The 22,869-nt window shown below is 36.6% G+C and overlaps 1 protein-coding gene across 3 annotated transcripts in view; it reads right to left on the reverse strand.

Moving 5' to 3' along the window:
- ZNF292 (zinc finger protein 292) overlaps positions 1–22,869 on the reverse strand; it is an 88,104-nt gene that overhangs the window by 35,279 nt on the left and 29,956 nt on the right. For 2 of the 3 annotated variants that reach the window (XM_059941695.1, XM_059941696.1), the window contains 3 exons: positions 5,839–5,993; positions 5,566–5,644; positions 3,171–3,306 (listed from right to left, as the gene is read on the reverse strand). In XM_059941695.1, the coding sequence (XP_059797678.1) occupies positions 3,171–3,306; positions 5,566–5,644; positions 5,839–5,993 (370 nt within the window). The remainder of the gene's footprint in view (positions 1–3,170; positions 3,307–5,565; positions 5,645–5,838; positions 5,994–22,869) is intronic. The other variant, XM_059941697.1, reaches the window with a different exon arrangement.

The raw sequence follows: 22,869 nt of genomic DNA on the forward strand, positions 1-22,869 counted from the left end.
GAATGGATCTAACACAGTGAAATTAAGAAGAAAAAAAAAGACTACTTTGTGTGCCAAAACACAACATATAAAAATGTAAATAATTTAAGAGCAGTTTTTTTTTTTTTTAATTTTTGTGATTTTAGTAACCTCATTGAGTTGTGAGAGTAAGGCCACCCAAAAAGGTAACGTCATCTTAAGTCACACTAAGATGAAGGGGATGAGAGTACCAATGACTTCAGAGCCTGCCAGATAGCATTTGGGGTACACATAAGTTTTGAGAACTACACATGAGTGAGAACAACAAACAAAATGCACTAAAAGGTCAGGAATCATGACCGTAGATTTAAAATCATGCCACACCAGGACGGCTTTTAGTCTTTAGAATAAAAGAAGACTAAGTATAGACAGGATGACGACCCTTAAGCATCTCGATTGCTATGGCACGAAAGAGGGATTTGTACTTTGTTAGGTATGGCTTTAGGGGTAGCACTAGATCCAAAGGATGGCAACTCTAAGAATGTAGTTTTTCACAATTTACACAATGAAGATTATCTAATAGCAGGCTATGAATGGACTGAATTACATAGTTACCATTCTCTAGAAGTCTTCAAGCAAAGGCCCATTTATTTATCAGTGATGTTTTAGAAGGGAGTTAAAATTGGGTAAAAAATAAATGTGCATTCAGTGCCTTTCCAATTCTGAGATAACTAAAGAAAAGCAAAAGTAATATGTAAGCCTAAAGATCCTGTGATATTCAATGGACATCTACTTGAATTATGCTGATTTAGTTACTAGAGTTATCTTATTCTAGGATACTAAAACCTTAAGGTGAAACCAGCATTTTTAATTTAGTCCCACACACTGTCAGTCCCTAAATCAAAGAGCATTTCTTGGTTTATCTGGGCTTTAGTAGTTCTAAAATTAGTCAATAAAAATTAATTATTTAAAACAAATCAAGATTAAGTGGATCATCTACTGTTCAAATAGGACATCAAACCTTCAAAGGCTTTGCTATAAACAAACTAATGAGCACAGCTTATTACGGTGTACTGATTACTGTCTGAGCTCTAGCTCTTCTCATCAAACTTGCTATAGCCTAGTGTAGGTTAAACCAAGGGGCTGGATATATCATATAAAAAGCTAAAAGTTCCACACGCTGTAGAAGCATCCAATTTGAAAATATAAATCAATTAGCATGTATGTGTAAAATGTTAATTCCCTTCAAGTTTTTCAAAGGAGGAAATAAACATACACTTCTAGTCTATGTGATTACCCACAGACTAACTCCCATCACAGAAGTATTCTAAATAATGGAGGACCAAGTAAAGATTATGGTTGCAGAGTCTCTCAGTCACGTAACATCTCTCTGGTTGCTTCACGAGTGGTATTGAAAGCTGGCTACCTACAATCCATCTGTTATTGTAGAAACTCCTTTTGCCTGCACAGTCCAAATTATTCCAGTAGCTATGCCATGGGAAGACCATGGAATAGAGCAGCACAGAGATAGGCAAAGACATTTGTTAACAGAAACAATGTTAGGCACATTTAAACAAATAAGGAAACTGAGCACATATTCTTTTAAGGTAAATTTTAAATCTCTGCTAAGGTAAAGGTTCCATTTTCCTGCGTTAGCATAATGTGTGAGTTTGGCAAAGACAGTCTTCAGAAACCGACAACAGAAAAAAGGATTTAATTATTTAAGCTAGGTGCAATTTTATTTTATTAGGCTGGGTGCAACGTGGCATAATATAAAAAGGAGAGAAGCTGGGGACCTCACTTCAATTCCTGGCTCTACCTCACATCACTGACAATGTGATGTAGAAATGACAACTAATCTTTCTGAGCCTCCATTTTCTCACCTGTAAAACAGGGACAATAAAGATCCCACTTTTCCCCCAGGATCAGTGTGAACGCTAAATGAAACCATGCACATAAAAGCACATTTCAAACTGTAAGGAACTATACAATGTAATTTGATATTATTATTAATATATTATACGTCCAATATTTCCAAAGCTGGGAAGACTAAAAAGTATAATTTGGTTAAAAGAATAAAAACATGGTGGTGGTAATATATTGTAGATAAAAAACTAATATGCCAAAGGCAAAACAACCTCTAAGATTCTCAACTTTTAAATGTTGTTGTTGTTGTTCTTATTTTAAATAATGAGGGTCTGAGAACAATGTAGCTAAATCTGTGGATATACACAAAGGAAGGGAGGTAATAAAAATAAACTTTCGGTGAAAACTAAGAAACAGATAACACTGCTAAAACTATCCAGAAATGCGGAGAAATGTTAAGAGGGGAGTCAGGTAGGAACAACCAGCTTGAAGAGAAGTTTCGAGATTAGCTGAGAAGCCTTTTGGTAAATATCAAAGTACCAGAAGAGTTAACAAACAATGAACCTACACTCCTTTCTCAGAGCCTTCAGAAACTGCTATCATATAGCAAAATACCTAGAGTTTGCCATCAATCAACAAGAAAACATCAATAAACAATGGAAGAAGCTTATTTACTTCTCTAGTTAAATACCTTGGGAAAACTTGGGGTGAAATCTGGGCACTTTCCTAAATAATCTCAAGAAAAGTACCAAAGACAATAATTGTGCTCTTCTTCGTAGCACATACAATTTTTGAATTCTGAACATTAAGTGTTATACATATTAGTGATTTAGCCATCTAATTCTGATAGGCTACCTGCCAGTTTGAGTTTGACTGGGATCTTTGTTGCCTAAGCTCATACAATAATAACAAAGCAGGATAAAGTAAGTCTGAGAAAAAAGCTGTTTGAGAAAGACTACTAATCTCAGAGACAGAAGACTGGAGAGTTCCCGCATTAATTTCTTATTCTGAGGAAAATCATTTCACTACCCTGTTTCTGCTTCTCCATCTGTCAAATAAGTTAGTTATCAAATATAAGCTAGATTGCCACCTGTCAGGATGTTGCAGAGGGAATTCCTCTGATAAAATAATGTTGAGAAAAAAACTGTTACTCTAAGATTATATAATCCTATAAACACATCTTCCCCCAATAAAAAAAAGGTGAAGGGCCTTAAGCACCTCACATAAAATTTAATTAAATGGTCCTTCTTGGAATATCTTGAGACGAATTATATCAAAACAGTTTTAAGTACTTATTTCTAGTCTAATGATTCTTTTTTTTTCTCTCTGCTCTCTAGAAAATTTACCTTTATCCTTATCCAATGGTTCCTGGGAAAGAATAGTGCACAGTACCGGGTTTTTCCACACCCCAGTCTCTTGAGCTAGAGTAGCTAAAAAATGCAATTCACAGCTGCCATTCTCCATCAGCTTTTCATGAGCTACCTATAAATATTAAATAAACATCCAAAGAATTACAACAGATTTTCAAAAGCAAGCTTATCAGGCTTTAAATATAATACTAAACTTTTGAAAAATAAGACTTTTATCTTAAAATTTTCATGTCACATTACAAAGTGCTGAATCCTTTACTTCTGATTTTTAAAGATGAATCTCAAGGATAAGAATTACATTAATTATAAATTTTAAATAAATAAAATGTATTTCTAGAAATAAGTTCATATTATTTTCTCCCCAAAATCTAAACCAAGAGCAAAGTTATTTCTCAAGGAAGCTATTAGAGTATCCATAGCATGAAAGACCTTACACGTTTTATATCCTCTGTGTTAGTAAAAAATTTTCCAAAAAAACTTCTATCATTAACAAATGACAAATCTGCATCAAGGCCTAAGTGACAACTTGTATACACATATTTCAATAAAAGGGACTTATGAAAAGAAAACAACTAAATGTATGATTTTTCATTTATTCATGATATAGCCTTACAACATCCTATTAAAGCTGACACTGAACCTTGCTTGTTGTTTCCAAGTGTTCATGCAATTAGCATATTCTTCAGGTCACAAAAGACCAACAGTTCTAACTCAATTCAGAAAATGTTTATTGAGAATTTCTATGGGCAAAGTATCAAGGAAGAGAGCAACTAGTCCCTGCGTTTATGGGGCTTGTCCTCTAGTGGGGTAAAGAGATGCTTAAAAACAGTTAAAACACAGGCAAAATAAAACAAATGCTGTTAAGCAGGTAAAAAATAAGCCTGAGGAAGCTCTGAAATGAAAGCAAAGTGTCATGGAAACTCTTAAAGCTGCACGCTGTGTTTGTATAAAAAGTCTATTCCTCAAAACCATAAAAATCTCACTGAACAAGTTCAAGTGCTTTAAGAAATTTTCTCTGAGCAACTGCTGAGAGCTCCATACTGGGATTTAAAGAGTTATTTCCTCCTCATTAAACCATATGAAAAAGTATCAAGTAGTGCTATTGTTTCAAAAAAGAAAGTTGAAAAGTTTACCTTATGTTGACAAACAAAATTAATATGAGGAATTCAGTATTATATTTGTATATAAACTATTTATATAACTAATTCTGTGGTAGAGTGTATCTGAGTGCCAAACAATGAAAAAAAGTTCTGAGATAATCATTTACCTAAAAATAATCACTTGCTGGAAAAAAAACCTGAGACACGTTACTGATATGCTGAAGTACAAATTGCATGATCAAAAAGTTAGCTGCAATGTGACAAACAGGACAAGACACTTTCAACAGTTATTAAGTATCTACTATGTGTAAAACTCTATGTTGAATCTTTTGGAATAAAGATATGAATCCTATCTTCAAGAATTTTGCACTTGATGTAATTTTAATATTAAAATAGGAAAGTTGATTTCTCTGCCTAACTATAGTTTATTTCACATGCTTCTAAAATTTGAAACTAATCCTCTTTTACTATCTCTTCTATGGAAAAACATAAGGCCAAAAGATATTTTAAGAACTCTGGCTAGAGGAATAGAGAGACAACTCTACTTTTTGAGACTAGCTGGCAGGAACATTCTTTTTAACTAACCAATTAATCAAAATTTACTTGAAGCTATAAAATATCCAGCACAATCTAGTGCTTAACAAAATTTAACATTCTTGAAATACTCCAAAACAACTAAGTGCTAAACTATGTAGTACTTTTATAAGTAGAATAACAGCCCTAAGTAACAGAGATAAAGCATGTGTTTTCAGATATAGGAGAAAAAGTATGGCCTATGGGGCAAAGAATCTTGGTTCAAATAACTACTCTGATATTAGCTATACAAGTTTGGGCAGATAAGTATTTTAGAGTTGAGCCTCAGTTTCCTCACCTTTAAAATGGGAAAAATATACCTACCCCCACAAAGTTTTCATAAGGATTAAATGAGATATGTTAAATTCTTATAAAGCATATTGCAATTTTCAACAATTAGTTAAACTGTTTCTAAATACAAATGAGGGCATTTTCTTTTGTGTTCCCTTACTGCTCTGGCAAAGTTCTAATTATCTGATCTTAAAGAACAGTGCAATATTCAACCAATCTACTTAAATGTACATATTCATTTAGCAAACATCTATTGAGCACTGACTATATGCAAGACATTAATGTTAACAAGAACAGCAATTAATGTTTGTCATTACTTAAATCATTTAAAGTTTAACCAAATATAAGAATAAAGAAAATCACCATAAAATATACCTATATTAAATCTAGTAGGTAAATATTCTCACCTGCACCAGTGTCTGAAATTGTTCCCACTGTTTATCAGATAACTCAACAGGCAGACACAGTAAAAGTTCAACACAGCTTCTAAAAAACAAAAAGTTGGTAAGGATACAAATAATTACTAAAATTCAAAGTAAAATAAGATGAATAATTCTAATATCATCAGTATACTGTCCATAACTAATCTATTTAAAATTAAACTATCATAAGATCTGAGATACAGAGTTAAAAACAAAAAAGCTAAATCTAATTTTTTATTTACTCAAAGGTCTACTCACAATGCCAAGCGTTCCAGAACCAATGCTACATTTTCACATTCAGAGGTAAGATAAGGTCGGGCTTTAACATAACTTTGGATAGCCACTGTGTATACCTCCAATAAAGGTAAAGGATCTTCTGAAGTTTTCCATTTCTCTGCATATTCAAGGAGTGTCTGTTTGGAAGTAAATAAAAATATATATTGATTAATCAACTGTTTTTCTTTCCTCCCTAAGAAATTTTGAAAAATAACTTTTATTTATAAAAACAAAAAGTAGTTTATACTGATTAAAATATTGAAAGTAATAAAGCCGTAATCTTATTTCCAGCAGCTCTTTGTAGGAGACAAGGTTAGTGTTAATTCATCCAACAACAGCATCTTTTCATGAAGTCTGGTTTTAAATAGTGAAAGCATTATCTCCTCTCTTTCCAAGTCAAAATCCACCCTTTCACCCACAAATTTCTAAGATTTAAAAGTTATTTTAAAAAGAAGACACCTGGGCAAGTAATACTTGACCAGGCATGCAGTGAAGAATTTCAAATATTTATGTGTTCTATTTTTCATGCAAGGAACATAAAATTCAACACTTAACAATAAATTAACCACATACGGTCAGAAAAGACATGTAATTTTTTCAGTTAATAAAAAATAATACTACATAGTATATTACTGGTTTTTATGACGAGCTTTATCATTAAAAATATCATCTAAAGATGTTCAACACACATAAAATCACTATTAAAGAATGATTATAAGGTCAAGAAATTTTTGTAATAAAGTGTTTGTTTTTTTGGGTTTTTAAAAATTTGTTTATTTTATTTATTTTCATTTTTGGCTGCGTTGGGTCTTCGTTGCTGCGCGCGGGCTTTCTCTAGTTGTGGCGAGCGGGGGCTACTCTTTGTTGCTGTGCGCGGGCTTCCCACTGCGGTGACTTCTCTTGTTGCCGAGCACGGGCTCTAGGTGTGTGGGCTTCAGTAGCTGTGGCGCACGGGCTTCAGTAGTTGTGGCTCGCGGGCTCAGTAGTTGTGGCTCGCGGGCTCTAGAGCACAGGCTCAGTAGTTGTGGCGCACAGGCTTAGCTGCTCCGCGACATGTGGGATCTTCCCAGACCAAGCCTGGAACCCGTGTCCCCTGCATTGGCAGGCGGATTCTTAACCACTGCACCACCAGGGAAGCCCCTAAAGTGCTTGTTTTTTACAATAAAAAACTCTTCATCAAGAAAAACAAAATGCTGTTTATCCTACAGAATGAAGAGATAGAAGAAACTGGCAACAGTAGTTAGACACCTATGCGTTCTACAACTACTAACATTGTGAGTTACTAAAAACTATCTAAAAGGTTCTACTATTATGCTAAATGAAGTAGAACTCTAATTAAATGTTTTCAGAATATAGAAGACTGCCACAATTAGTCTTTCTCACTCTTCAAGGTTTAAGACTCATCAACATGTGGCAAATTCAGGTGTTATTTCCTAGAAAAGAGGTATCTTGAAGGAAAACTCCATAAGGCCTTGCTTGTATCCTCTGGTATACAGAAGCAGCTTTCTACAAATGTGCAGGTAGGGAAGTAGGAAGGGAGGAAGGTAGGAAGGTAGGAATGAAGGAATTATATTCTACCATCAGACACTCAAAAGAAAACACTTATTACCTTCTTCTCTCTACAACCCTCTAACTACTAGAAGTAGTAAGTGATCAAAGAGAATATGGAAGAAAAGAAGGATAGAAAAGGTAATCTGGTAAATTAAAGAGCAACATAGTAACAACTTACTCTCTGAGTAGTCATATATTCACAAACCCTGACTCTCTCCAAGTTGGATTGAAGGCCCAGTACTTGCAACTGGCATCTGAAGTAAGGGCAGTCTTGTGGGACTGAGCCCTTTAACCTGTGGAGTCTGAGCTAACTGAACTGTGGGACACCTATTTGGTGTTGGAGAGTTTGAGAAGTGGTCCTGGAAAAAACACCATGTGTTTGGTGTCAGCAGTACAAATATCTCTCAACAGGACTTAAAGAAAAATCTAAACAAAACCTACCAACTGAAGGGAAAAATCTGCATTCTGGAATTGTTTTGGGATTATCCATCTACTTCTAGGAATAAAACTGGTGATATGATGGAGGATGACCTCACTCACATCTTCAAGGTTTTTGGAATTAACACCAACTATGCATACAATTCTTACTTTAGCTAGCACCTGTCTTTCTACATAAAATCATTAAATATTATTTTCCTTTTTCTGGAAAAAGAAGTTTAGGTGTCTGGGGAATTTCATGCCTGGCCAATGTACCCAATTTCACGTGGGTTCGACTGAAAGCTTAGGTTTCCCCTATTAGTACTCTTGCAATAATGAATCAATTTCCCATAATAGTTTTAATTTTTCCTGAAAAAGAAAATGTATTGTAGTGATTTCCAAAAAGCTTTGAAATTATAAGCTTCTTCCTTTCTTGTCTCCCAACACCCCCCAAAAAAACCCTAAATGTTTTAGATACCTCTTATATACTATTGCAGATCCTCTAGGACTCACTTGTCTCATTTCACCTCTATGCAAACCCTCATGCAGGCATAACCTAGCAGCTTCATCTCCTGTCATTCTGCAAGCCCTTTGCTACCTGCCGCAGGGCTTCCATGTGACCACTGCTCTGGGGTCCACTCAGTGCCCAGACCCACACATTTGCAACCGGGAAGAATAGAGGAGTTAAACTCAAGTGTAGGGGAGTTAGTGCCCTTTGGGGAAAGACTCTGATCAATCCAAGATGAGAACCAGTAGATAAATTCTTCCTCTTCCTTTCCCACCCTCCCACCCCCGAACCCTAGGGGTGATCCTGAAATGCAGTTCATATAGCTTCTAAGAGGTTCAGTCTGATAGATTTAACAGGTGGCCAGCTTGATGATGCATTGTCATATTGGTTGACATATTCCTGCTTTGCTTTATTCCCCTATTCCCTCATTCCTGCTCATTGTGATTGGATTTCTTATTAAAATAATATTACATGAAAAAAAAATCACATATATCTACATGTATGTACATATATCTACATTTTACCCAAGCTCTACATTTCTTGATATGTCTAGCTCTGCAAAGGGTACTTATACATTACTTCTTTCCTTTATATAATTGAGTTCTACTGTCCTCAGGTGAAAAAGTTTTTTTGTTTTTTCTACTAAATTTATTTATTTATTTAATTTTGGCTGCGTTGGGTCTTCGTTGCTGCACACAGGCTTTCTCTAGTTATGGTGAGCAGGGGCTACTCTTTGTTGTGGTGTGCGGGCTTCTAATTGAGGTGGCTTCTCTTCTTGTGGAGCATGGGCTCTAGGCATGCGGGCTTCAGTAGTTGTGGTGCGAGGGCTCAGTAGTTGTGGCTCGCGGGCTTAGTTGCTCCGCGGCATGTGGGATCTTCCTGGACCAGGGCTCGAACCCGTATCCCCTGCACTGGCAGGTGGATTCTTAACCACTGCGCCACCAGGGAAGTCCGAAAATGTTTTTAAACTTACCTTTAATTATAATCAAAGATGATTTCTTTTGGGTATAACAGAGTCTGAATTGAGAAAAATAATTGACAAGTCGCAGAATGTGAGAACCATAAAGCACCTTAAAAATGATATACTTTCACCTCATTTTATAGATGAGGAAAGAGGAGGAGAAAGCAGATTCTGGTGAAAAGCACACCTTTTAGGTGGCTTTTTAACGGTCTGGGAATAATGTTAACTAGGGAAAGGGTACAAGAAAGGGATCACAGCAGATTATAAGAGATGGTAGAAAAAGAAAACTAATGACATGCTCATACTGACTACATATAGGAGAATAAGCTTAAAAGTTGGGTTAAGTATCTATTTTTATAAAGGTATGAGTTGATATTCATAACCAGTAAGTGTATTGATAGTAGAGCTTCCCTTGTTTCTCAAGACACTAAGATTAGTAGAACCACTGTGAAACTGGAAGCATTCCTAACATGACTAGTTAATAAATTATGCTTCCTTCAACTAAAAAAGTTACTTATTTATATCTACTACCTTAATCTATACAAAGGCTTTCAGGCAGGAATTCCAGAACAATCAGACTCATATTTTTTACACAGAATCAGAACAGACCTTAAAGATCACTTAATTCTGTTTTGCCAAGTCCAGTGACCTGCAATTCGAATATTAACTGAATTGGTAATCAGCAAAGCCAGGCAGCCTCCTCACTCTCTGTGAAACATTCTGTCCACTACAAATACTGTTTGTGGTAATGTCACAACTATAAATCTGTAGATTACTTTATTACTTCAATTATTCCTCATAACTCTATGAGGTTATGTACTATTTATCTAGTTTGCCAGCCATAACAGAATTAAATACCTTGACCTCTTTATTGGTTAAGCTTATTTCAGCTGAAAGTAAGAAAATCCAACTCAAAGCAGCAGAAACAGTAAGAAAGGTTTCCCACATAATAAGAGATTAAGAGGAAGAGCAAGTTCTGGGATTGGTTAGTTTAGCGGCTCAACAACGTCCTCAAGGACCACCTCTGCCTTCACTCTGCCATCCTCAGGTGGTGCCCCACCCAGTCCCTAGGTCTCAGCAATAACCAGAGAAAAGATGAGACTACCACTTCATGTACATCTTTTCAAGCAACAAAGAAACCCTTCCCAGAAACCATAAACCCAATTTCTATCAGTAAATTTCTCCTCAGGTTCCAACGGCCAGAATTTCATCAGACACCTATGTCAAAAATCACACAGCCATAAAGGAACTCCATGGTTGCCCACTCTCCAAGGTTTCTCCGAAGCACAAAGCCATGCTGAAGAACGAAAATGCGTGAATAAAATCAGGGTTCTATTAGGAAGGTGGGGGAGGGGCCTAAGCCTCACACTTTGGTTGCCTCTTCAATGGTTTTTACTCCCACATGTGTTCAAGAATGAGTAAGTTAATGTGTGTGTGTGGGGGGGTGTTTTTATATTTAAATACACATACACAAATGAACAAAAATAAAAGTCGTTGTGATCTGGTTTGGAGAGGGATATGCGAGGGGATGGTATAGAGGATAAGCTATAGGAAAAGAAACCTATAAGTCTTCCTATGAGGCACCAGATTGCTTCCATTAATGAGTAAACTGTAAACTAAGTATAGTAAGAAAAGTTAAAACTGTGTTCTATAAAAGAATGATTAATGGAACTAAGGACGGGGTGCTTAATCTGGACAATAAATAACATTTACTGAATATTTACTATATGCTAGGCACTGTTCTGCAAGCTTTACAATACCTATTAGCAATTAGATAAATTACAGTAATATGCTTATATTAAAATGGACAAAGGCATAAAATAGTTAAAGTAACAAATAAGCCCCAAGAGCACAGAACTAGAGGCAGAGAGGAGATTCAAACCTTAATAGTCTGACTTCAGAGCCTGAGTTCTTAAATACTATGCTCTACATTTCTAGAGAAATAAAACTTTGATTCACAGCCAAATTAACAAATCTGAAGACTTGTCACATAAAACAAGAGTTAGTCTTACTCTGTGTGCTCTCACAGGACAAACCAGCACCACTAAGTTAAAGTTTTAAGGAGATACATTTCTGCTTCCTATGAGACTGCATCAAGCAATTACAGTTAACCAAAAATTGAACAGGTTGGCCTCCATCACTGAAGTTACTCAAGCAGGCGCAAAATGGCTGAGTTCAGAATGCAGTAAAGCAGTCATATTTGGGAGACACATTCCATCCCACCAGAAGAGACTACACTAGTGGGGGTGGCTCAGAGAGGTTTTGATTGGTGGGCATATTGTTAAAAATTATTTTAATTAGTTTCTAACACTTAAAAGTCATAAGTTTACACAGAACTTGGATTTCTGACTTTTTTTTTTTTAATTTGGAAACCTTGGGTCCGTATTCCGGCACTGAAATAACTGGCGGGAGCTGAGGCATGGGCTCTCTGTGTGCGGGAAGCCTTACCTAGCTGCCTCCCTCTTTAAGGGGCCTATTGTATTCCTGCGAGTTATGTCATCACCACCTTTCCTATAGTGTGTATTACGATCAGAGAAAGAAATACAAGCAAAAGAAAGGTTAAAAGATCATATTCCAGCAGGATCTCTACAACAGTGTTTCTCAACCTCTTTTTCATTTTCATCCGCTCCTCAGGAAACTTCTGACTTTTTTCCCTAACTCTCCCCCACCCCCAATGAAATTTTAATACCACAGACGTACTGTCTATCTGTTTATGGGTCACAAGCTATTGTAATATCTAAGATTCTTTTTGCTCCTTAAGAACCAATTTTCACCCCCTTGGGAACAAAAATGCACGTTTAATATTCTGGCTGTTAAGCTGATTTCTCATTATCTAAATCAGCAGAGACTAGGACATATATACTCTAGGGAGGAAGACAGTATAGATTAACTTCCAGAAGCTTCCTTTAGTTCCTCTAAGGATTATTAGGAGAGAAAACGAAAGAAGAATAAAAGGGGAATAAAACCACAGGGGTGTTAAATTTAATAAGCATGAGGATTAAATGACATTATTGCCCTACATAAAGGTAAGACTGGAGTGTTTGATATGTTTATACTGTTACACTCATGGTCCAATTCCAATTTATAGCTATGATTCTCTAGACTGGAAGTTCTCAAAAGTTTTGATCTCATGACCCTTTCTTAAAAATTACTGAGAATCCCAAAGCGTTTGTTTATGGGGATTATAACTATTGATTTTCACCATGTGAGAATTAGAAATGAAAACTGAGACGTTTAATTATATACTTATAAATGAATTTAAAATAACAACAAACCCATCACATGTTACTATAAACAGGGTATTTTTAATGAAAAAAATTGTTTTCAAAAAAATTAGAAGAGTGGCGTTTTTTACATTTTTCAAATCTCTTCAATGTTTGGCTTAATAGAAAAGAGCAGGATTCTCATATCCCTGCATTTAATCTGCTGCAACATCACAGATCATGTAACCTCCAGAAAAACTCCACTGTACAGGAATGAAAGAAGGCGAATAACAGAGTTTTGACTTTTTTGTACCCACTGAGCCTTTGGTGAGTGACACTCCTTTATAATTTCAAAGTTACTAAAATTTATTTTAAGGTTTTGCGTGAAAATGGTGGATTGGACACATACATTTTGCACCTTGTTCTCTCCAAACCTCACTAAACCAACAGTAATTTTTTTTTTTTTAAACTGGCATAAATCCACAAGGACTAAGAAAATAGGAACAGAGGAAAGAGAAACAAAATTTTAAACACTGGAAAGCATATGGAAGATTGGCACTCTATGGAAAATGACTCCAAAGTAGGCTTTAGGTAAAGACCTAATTCTGAAGAATCACGGAAGGGCTCAAGAACTGGGAGCACCAGGTGCCTCTGGAAATGGGGGCAAAGGTGAGACTGAGAATGAGAGGATTGGCTGAAAGTCTATTTAAGCAGTTGGCCTCTCTTATTTCTGCATCCCTCTCCACAGCTAGGTGACCAAAGCTGGGCACTACTCCTCTCTTTCCCCAGCAGTTTATTCTGGAGAGAAGTATAGAAAAAAAGGTGTCTGCACAGAGATAAGGGGAGCATTAAGTCAACTTTACATACTGACTATAGAGACAGCTTCCTTTCTCATGTCCTTTTCCCTCCAAAATTGCCAGAACCTCCTTAGCTGAGTCCTTCTCAGGAAATTCAAGAGAAAAGACCCAAAGATTCTGACACCAGGCCTTCCCCCATGAAAAGAAAACAGCTAGGTGCCCCTATAGTGAAGACCACAACAAATCCCACTCATGAGCTTGGAGCTCTCAATCAGTTTTTCAGTGGTATACCTTTAAATATGGACAGCCAAGGACCACTCAGGAGGTTGAAACAAATTAGTTAAAAAAAAAATAAAAAGAAAGAAAGAAACTTGGAGCAAGCAGAGACTATACAGGGAGAAGACAAAATTCCAAGAAACTATCATTAATATTCTAGAGGGGGTGTGTGTGTGAGAGAGAGTCTATTAGACCTATGAAAAAAAATACCATATCATAAAAGAATATTTATTTTAAAAAGATTCAAATTAAAAATATAATAGCAGAAATGAAAACCTCAGTTAAAGAGGTGAAAGATAAACTGAGGAAATTTCCCCAGAAAGTAGAGTAAAAGGGAAGGAAAGAAAAGACAAAAAACTTTGGAGAATAGTGCTAGAGGTCTCAAAATCAACAAGATGAATTCCAGGAAGTTAGAGAAATGGAGGGGAACAAATCAAAGAACTAATTCAAGTTAATTTCCTAGAATCTAAGGACACGAATTTTAGAATTGAAAGACCCACTAAGTGCCCAACACAATTACTCAAACTAGACCTATACCAAGGTACTATTTCATAACATTTCAGAGCTCAAGGACAAAGAGAGGATCAAAACAAGCTTGGGGGGGACCAGGGAGCAGACTTCTCAACAGCAACACTGGAGCCAAAGGAAAATGAAGCACTGCATTAAAAACTGAGGGGCGATTATTTCCATCCAACTATCATAAGTATTAAGACAGAAAAGTCATTTTCAGACATGCAAGTTCTCGAAAATTTCAACTTCTAGGCATATTTTTTCAGGATGCTACTGAAGAGGGAATTTCACCAAAATGAGGGAATAAACCAGGGAAGGAGTGAAAATGATATCTAGGAAAAAGGGAATCTAACACAAGAGACAGGAAATGAAGAAAGATTCCAAGAAGACAGCTGTGCAATGGGCCTGAAAAATAACTACAGCATATCAGATGGCTCTAGGACAAATTTATTCAAGATGAAATTGACAAGACTACCTAATGTGCCTGAATAAGCTGAGAAGGGATTTATACAACTGAGGGAGAGTTTGGATTGAATTAGTGATATATACATAGAATATTCAGCTAAGGAAATAAGATAATTTAAGTACATTAACCTGCACTCAGCAATTAAAGAATGCACATTCTTTAAAAACACAAAACACTTACAAAAACTGACCATAAACTAGGTCACATAGTCACAAAAAATAACAAAGAATTAATATCATACATTTCACGTTCTTTGAACATGATGCAATAAAGTCAGAAACTATTAACAAAATACCCTTACAAAGAAAACTACAAATTTAAAAATTTTTAAGCGTATTTTTAAAAAATTTTTATTTTATATTGGAGTATAGTTGATTAACAATGTTGTGTTAATTTCAGGTGTAGAGCAAAGTGATTCAGTTATACATATACATGTACCTATTCTTTTACAAATTCTTTCCCCATTTAGGTTATTACAGAATATTGAGCAGAGTTCCCTGTGCCATACAGTAGGTCCTTGTTGGTTATCTATTTTAAATATAGTAGTGTGGATTTGTATGGAAACACAAAAGACCCCGAATAGCCAAAGCAATCTTGAGAACGAAAAATGGAGCTGGAGGAATCAGGCTCCCTGACTTCAGACTATACCACAAAGCTACAGTAATCAAGACAGTATGGTACTGGCACAAAAACAGAAATATAGATCAATGGAACAGGATAGAAAGCCCAGAGATAAACCCACGTGCATATGGTCACCTTATCTTTGATAAAGGAGGCAATAATATACAGTGGAGAAAAGACAGCCTCTTCAATAAGTGGTGCTGGGAAAACTGGACAGCTACATGTAAAAGAAGGAAATTAGAACACTCCCTAACACCATACACAAAAATAAACTCAAAATGGATTAAAGACCTAAATGTAAGGCCAGACACTATCAAACTCTTAGAGGAAAACACAGGCAGAACACTCTATGACATAAATCATAGCAAGATCCTTTTTAGACCCAGCTCCTAGAGAAATGGAAATAAAAACAAAAATAAACAAATGGGACCTAATGAAATGCAAAAGCTTTTGCACAGCAAAGGAAACCATAAATAAGACCAAAAGACAACCCTCAGAATAGGAGAAAATACTTGCAAATGAAGCAACTGAGAAAGGATTAATCTCCAAAATTTACAAGCACCTTATGCAGCTCAATATCAAAAAAACAAACAACCCAATCCAAAAATGGGCAGAAGACCTAAATAGACATTTCTCCAAAGAAGATTTACAGATTGCCAACAAACACATGAAAATATGCTCAACATCAATAATCATTAGAGAAATGCAAATCAAAACTACAATGAGATATCATCTCACACCGGTCAGAATGGCCATCATCAAAAAAATCTAGAAACAATAAATGCTGGAGAGGGTGTGGAGAAAAGGGAACCCTCTTGCACTGTTGGTGGGAATGTAAATTGATACAGCCACTATGGAGAACAGTATGGAAGTTCCTTAAAAAACTAAAAATAGAACTACCACACGACCCAGCAATCCCACTACTGGGCATATACCCTGAGAAAACCATAATTCAAAAAGAGTCATGTACCAAAATGTTCAATGCAGCTTTACTTACAATAGCCAGGACATGGAAGCAACCTAAGTGTCCATCAACAGATGAATGGATAAAGAAGATGTGGCACATATATACAATGGAATATTACTTAGCCACAGAAAGAAACAAAACTGAGTTATTTGTAGTGAGGTGGATGGACCTAGAGTCTGTCATACAGAGTGAAGTAAGTCAGAAAGAGAAAAACAAATACAGCATGCTAACACATATATATGGAATCTAAGAAAAAAAAAAAAAGGTCATGAAGAACCTAGGGGCAAGACGGGAATAAAGACACAGACCTACTAGAGGATGGACTTGCGGATATGGGGAGGGGGAAGGGTAAGCTGTGACAAAGTGAGAGAGTGGCATGGACATATATACACTACCAAACGTAAAATAGCTAGCTAGTGGGAAGCAGCCGCATAGCACAGGGAGATCAGCTCGGTGCTTTGTGACCACCTAGAGGGGTGGGATAGGGAGGGTGGGAGGGAGGGAGACGCAAGAGGGAAGAGATATGGGAACATATGTATATGTATAACTGATTCACTTTGTTATAAAGCAGAAACTAACACACCATTGTAAAGCAATTATACTCCAATAAAGATGTTTAAAATGTATGTGTATATATATATATATATATATATATATATATATATATATATATATATATATATATAGTAGTGTGGGACTTCCCTGGTGGCACAGTGGTTAAGAATCCGCCTGCCAACGCAGGGGACACGGGTTTCATCCCTGGTCCGGGAAGATCCCACATGCCGCAGAGCAACTAAGCCCGTGCGCCACAACTACTGAGCCTGCGTGCCACAACTACTGAAGCCTGTGTGCCTAGAGCCCGTGCTCCGCAACAAAGACAAGCCACTGCAATGACAAGCCCACACACCAAAATGAAGAGTAGTCCCCACTTGCTGCAACTAGAGAAAGCACACGTGCAGCAACGAAGACCCAACACAGCCAAAAGTAAATTAATTAATTAATTAATACATACACACACACAGTAGTGTGTACATGTCAATCCCAAACTCCCAATCTATCCCTCTCCCCCCTTAAGTCTATTTCTAAATCACGGGTGGAAGAAATCATAATAGAAATCGGGGAATACTTAGACTTGAACTATTGCAAAAGCACATCAAAATTTGTAGGACACAGCTAGAACAATCTTAAGAGGAAAATTTATAGATGCAAATGTTTATACTGTTATGCTATAGCTTTGAAAAAAACATGCAAATTTGTTCCAACACAGTATGAGCAAAACATTAATTTCCCATTTGCCTATGTGTGATTTTTTTGGTGAGAAACATTAGGTGAAAGCAGAAAACTATACCCAGCTGAACTAAACTTGCAGGAAAATACAAAATGCACACACCTCAAAAACATGTTATCAGCTACATCAGTTCACCAGGTGTGTGATGAGCCACACCCATCCACACGTGGTTTTACAACCTTCTGTCCAATTTCAGAGAACTCTCCTTCCACCACCTCACAATAACTCACAAACTGCATCCCTTCTGACACCCACTCCTACAAAGAAAGTACAAGTCTTTTCCAAGGTAAAGCACCACATTTATTTTAATAGTTATGTACGTCTTAACCACTAAAGGGGTATAAAATTGTACTACAGTTTTTATAAGGTTCTGTGTGTGACACTGATGAAGTTTTCGAGTGTTGTGCCTCTAACCCCATTTTCCCCATAAGCCTTGTGATTTTTGTTGTGCAATTTTGCATAGCAAGGTTTTTTGCTAGGGATACTTATGCTGTGATAAAGCAAAACTGGCTGCATTAGAAAAAGACAAAATGAAAAAGTCATAGAGAATATTACTGGGACAAACAGAGAAATCTGAACATATATTGTAATTAGATAATATTATTGTGTCAATGTTAAAATTTCCTGAGTGTGATGCCTGTATTTTTGGACTTAAGAGATAAATACAAGTCCAATTTTTGGACTGAGGCAATGTCATGATGCCTAGCTCTAAAGGATTCACGGAGAAAAAGCGCATTACAGCATGAGACAAAGCAAATATAGCAAAATGTTAACACCGGTGAATCTTGTAAAAGGTACATGAGTATTCAGTGTACTATTTTTGTACTTTTTCTATAATAAAAAGTTTGGAAGGCAAAATATTGGGGATGGCAAGTGTGGTAGACTGAATTCCTCACTCCTCCTTGTATCCACGCCGTTTTTCACATGACTTTGGAATACTTCTCATAGTGGTAGAGAATATTTTCCTACCCCATGTGACTTGTTTTGACCAAAAGAATGTGTCAGAAGTGATGGTAGGTCATCTATGAGTTTAAGAATCTTGCTCCTTCGTATGCTTCTACCATCAAAAGGAGAAGATATGTCCAGATTAGCCTGCTGTTCCCAGGAAGATGAGAAGATGCCATCCCTGTTGCTCTAGTTGAGGCCAGCCTATACCAGGCAACATCCAGCCAACCTTAAACCTGTGTATGACTGCAGCCAACACCAGCAGATTGCCTAGCCAACCATGCCCTGACTTCAGATGAATGAGCAATACATACTTGCTATTAGATGTCACTAGGGTTTTGTGGTTGTTACACAGAATTTTGTGAAAACAGCTGAGTTAAGTAGCTAACTTAAGTTAGATAAAGAGAATAAATTCAGAGAGAGTTTAAAAATTTTAAAGTAGTAAAAACAAGAGCAGATATATTTATATATGAAATAGAAGATGAAGATACAACAGAGAGGATCAACAAAACCAAACACTGATCATTTGAAAGACCTAAAAAAAAAAAACCCAAAAACCTTTGGCAAAAATAATCAAAAAAAAGGAGAAGGCACAAATAAATAGAATTAGGAATGAGAAAGGGACCAAAACTACAGAATACAGATTTTTAAAAAATCTTAAGATAATACATTGAATAACCTTATTCCTTATTTGAAATAGCTTTAAAATCTTTTTTTAACTGTTTACTTGTTTTTTAATGAAACAGCTTAAAAATCTGAATGAAATGGGTAGAAATTGTTACCAAAACTATCTCAAGAACAGAAAAAGTCCTTTACCCACTAAATAAACTGAAACCAATTTAAAAAAAAGAGAGAATCAAGTTGGTTTTCTACAGGAAAATCCATTAAACGATCTTTGAGGAAACAGACTGTCTATTATAGAAACTTCTGGAAGAAAGGAAGGGAAAAGGGGAGGGAGGGAAACTTCCCCCAATTCATTGTTTGAGGCTACTATAAACTTAAAAACTGGGTAAATGTGATATGAGAAAGGAAAAATCACAGGCCAATCTCTCTTAATAAACAGATTTTAAAATCCCCAATATTACCAAACCAAATACGGCAATAAACTTTAAAAAAATTTTAAATATTTTGAAACAATCACAAAGTTACAGAAAGTTGGAAATACAGTATAGAGAAAATTTTTTGCTGAACCATTTGGGAGTTAGTTGCCAACCTGGTGCTCTACTGCCTTCAAATATTTTAATGTGTATTTCCTACAAACAAAGACTTCCTACATGATCAGAGAGTATGACCACGAGAATCAAGAAAAAAATACTGGTACATACGCTACTACCATTTAATCCTCAGACACCACTCAAGTGTGCCAATTATCCCAATGATGTCTTTCACAAAAAAAGGATACAGTTCAGAACCATGCCTTGCATTTACTTGTCATGTCCCTTCGGTCTCCAAGTCCTAAGTGAAACTTTAAAGACTCATTTAGGACCCTTACAATGTCAAAGATTACAGGCCAGTTATTTTGTAGAATAACCCTCAATTTAGGTTTGGTGTTTTCTCATAATTATATCCATGTTATGCATTTTGGCAGGAATACCACAGAAGCAATGATGATTTCTGCTCACTGTATGCTATCAAGCAGTACATGATTTCAATTTGTCCCATTATGGATGATGTTCATTTTGATCATTTGATTAAGTCAGGGCCTGCCCTCCTCACTCCGCTTGGGCTCAGCATGCTGGAACTGGCTGTCTCTCCAGGTAGTTCCCCCTTCTCCCTCTGCTTAGGCGCTGACATCCTCTGCCAGGCTGCCCCTCTGTGGAAATGCCCCCCTTCTGAAGCCCCACAGCAGGCTGCTCTCCCCTCCCCCACCCCATGGGCAACCTACTCATCTCACTTGGGCTCTAAATCCCCAGATGCAGCCACCCCTGCCAACTCCCTATGGAGCCCTCCTCACCCTAATTGAGCTCTGACTCCTGCACCACAGAGCTGCTACTCATCCAACCTGGGCTTTGACCCTCACTCTGGGCCTATGCAACACTCCTGCTCCCACCACAGACACCTACTTTGTCCCCTCTACATAAGGAATCAAGGACTGAATTATTCAGGAAGGGAAGAGGAAGGGCTGCAATGTATTTTTTTAAATGTATTTTGGACCCAGAAGGATTTATCTTGGCAATATGAAGACAGTAAAAAGATTTCTCTAATTTTAAACTAATTTATCATAGTAACAGATTTAAAGGGGAAGCTATATGATTACCTCAATAATTACCAAAAAAAGGACATGATCAAAATAAAAACCCATTCAACGTAAAGAAAAAAAACAAAACCTTTTTAAAAATTTATTTACTTATTTATTTTTGGCTGTGTTGGGTCTTCGTTTCTGTGCGAGGGCTTTCTCCAGTTGTGGCGAGCGGGGGCCACTCTTCATCGTGGTGCGCGGGCCTCTCGCCGTTGCGGCCTCTCCCGTTGCGGAGCACAGGCTCCAGACGCAGAGGCTCAGTAGTTGTGGCTCATGGGCCTAGTCGCTCCGCGGCATGTGGGATCTTTCCAGACCAGGGCTCGAACCCGTGTCCCCTGCGTTGGCAGGCAGACTCTCAACCACTGTGCCACCAGGGAAGCCCAAAACAAAACCTTTTTGCAACAATGAATAGAAGGAAAGCTCCTTAACTTGATGAAATGTATTCAGTAAAACCCACGGCAAACCTCATACTTAATGGTGAAAAGTTAAAAGCATTTCCCTTTAAAGTCAGAAACAAAACAAAAACATCTGCTATCACTGCTTCTACTCAACACTGTAGGCCTAATCAGCACAATGAGAAAAAGAAATGAACACAATAAAGGCTGCAAAGGAAAAATAAAAATGTCATTACTGCAGAAAATGCATACATAAGTCCAAGAGAATTCAAATTAGTTGCAAGATATAATCAGGATATAAATCAATTCTATTCACAAGCAAGTAAAAATATAACTGTTAAAAAGATACCACTCACAATAACTAAACCCATGAGGTACCTAAGAATAAATTTAATGAAATATATATAAAATCTTCAGAAAAAAATTATGAAACTTCACTTAAAGACATAAAAGAAGGCCTGTATTAATGGAGATACTGCATTCATGGATGTTAGAAGACAAATTTTTAAAATGGCAATATGACCCAAATTTGATATATAAAGTCAAAGCAATGCCAAAGAAATTCCCCATAAGGATTTTTCATATAACCTGACAAGTTGACTCTAAAATTCACACAAAAAGCCAAACCAATTTTGAAAGAGCCAGGTGGGAGTACATACCCTAATCAGATAGCAAGACTTAAAGAGACGGAAATTAAAAGAGCATGATATTGGTACAGGCATAGATGACAGAAAAGAATTAGAGAGAGCTTTAAAACAAAGCTAAGTATATATGGGAACCTGGGTATATAACAGATGTGCCGTTAGTAACTAGTGAGAAAAGTACAGACCATTTCATAAATAATGCTTAAACAACCAGCTCTTCAGAAGAAAAAAACTACAACTATTCCCAGCATACAACAAAATCATATTCCATATGGATTAAATATCTAAATATCTAAATGTGAAAAGCAATACTTTAAAACTTTAAGAACACAGGAGGAGAAGATCTCAAGATCTTGAGAATATTTCAAGGGACAATGAAGGATTTCTTAAACAAAACACACAACCATAAAGGAAGACACTGACAACCAAAGCTACATTAGAACTTAATATCTGGTTCACCAAAACCCCACATAAAACCAAATGAAAAGCTACAAACGGGGAAGAAGTATTTGCAACCCATATTCCCAGGAATACATATTAACATGTCCATAATAAAAGTTTCCTCTGACTAGAATTGGTGAAGGAGGTTACTCCCAACTACCAAGCTAGTCAGAAGCCTGACTTCAAAGAACTGATGTTCATCTGCATCACTTGCACCTCCCAAGTCTGCCTCAGCATCTCAGGTTTGAGCTTGTCCCTTACTGTACTTTCTTCTGGGGCTGCTGCTTTTGTATCATCTTTCTCCTGAACAGTGAGAATTCAATGAGTCTCTCTCACTTGTGATGAAATCCAATATTATTTCATAATCTTACTTCCACATTATTCCAGATACTTTGTTTCCCCATAACCTTAGTCTTCTGTCCTTGGCAAATGGCCCACTGTTGTAGTTATTTCAGTGGCACTTCAGCATCTTCAAAGAAAATCAATTATGAATTTGACATAATTTGCACTCTCATACACTCATTCTAGGATGTGAAGTAATCATTCAGAAACTGAGCTTCTGATAGCTTAAAATCCTAAATAATCTCCAATATGGATGCTGTAATTCTCCAGAATTTCTCAGAATCCAAGGCCTACTTTCTTTGCAGCATTTTGGTGGCATGAACATCATGACCCCAACATTTTCTCTTCCCTACCTTGACGTGGTGTGGCCCATTAATTTCTCTAGTTCTTATAATATATCCTTTGCTATAAACAAGTTTTACAAAAGCAACCAAATGAGTTC

Source organism: Balaenoptera ricei, chromosome 12 (genome assembly GCF_028023285.1).
Source record: "Balaenoptera ricei isolate mBalRic1 chromosome 12, mBalRic1.hap2, whole genome shotgun sequence".
Classification (NCBI taxonomy): Eukaryota; Metazoa; Chordata; class Mammalia; order Artiodactyla; family Balaenopteridae; genus Balaenoptera; species Balaenoptera ricei.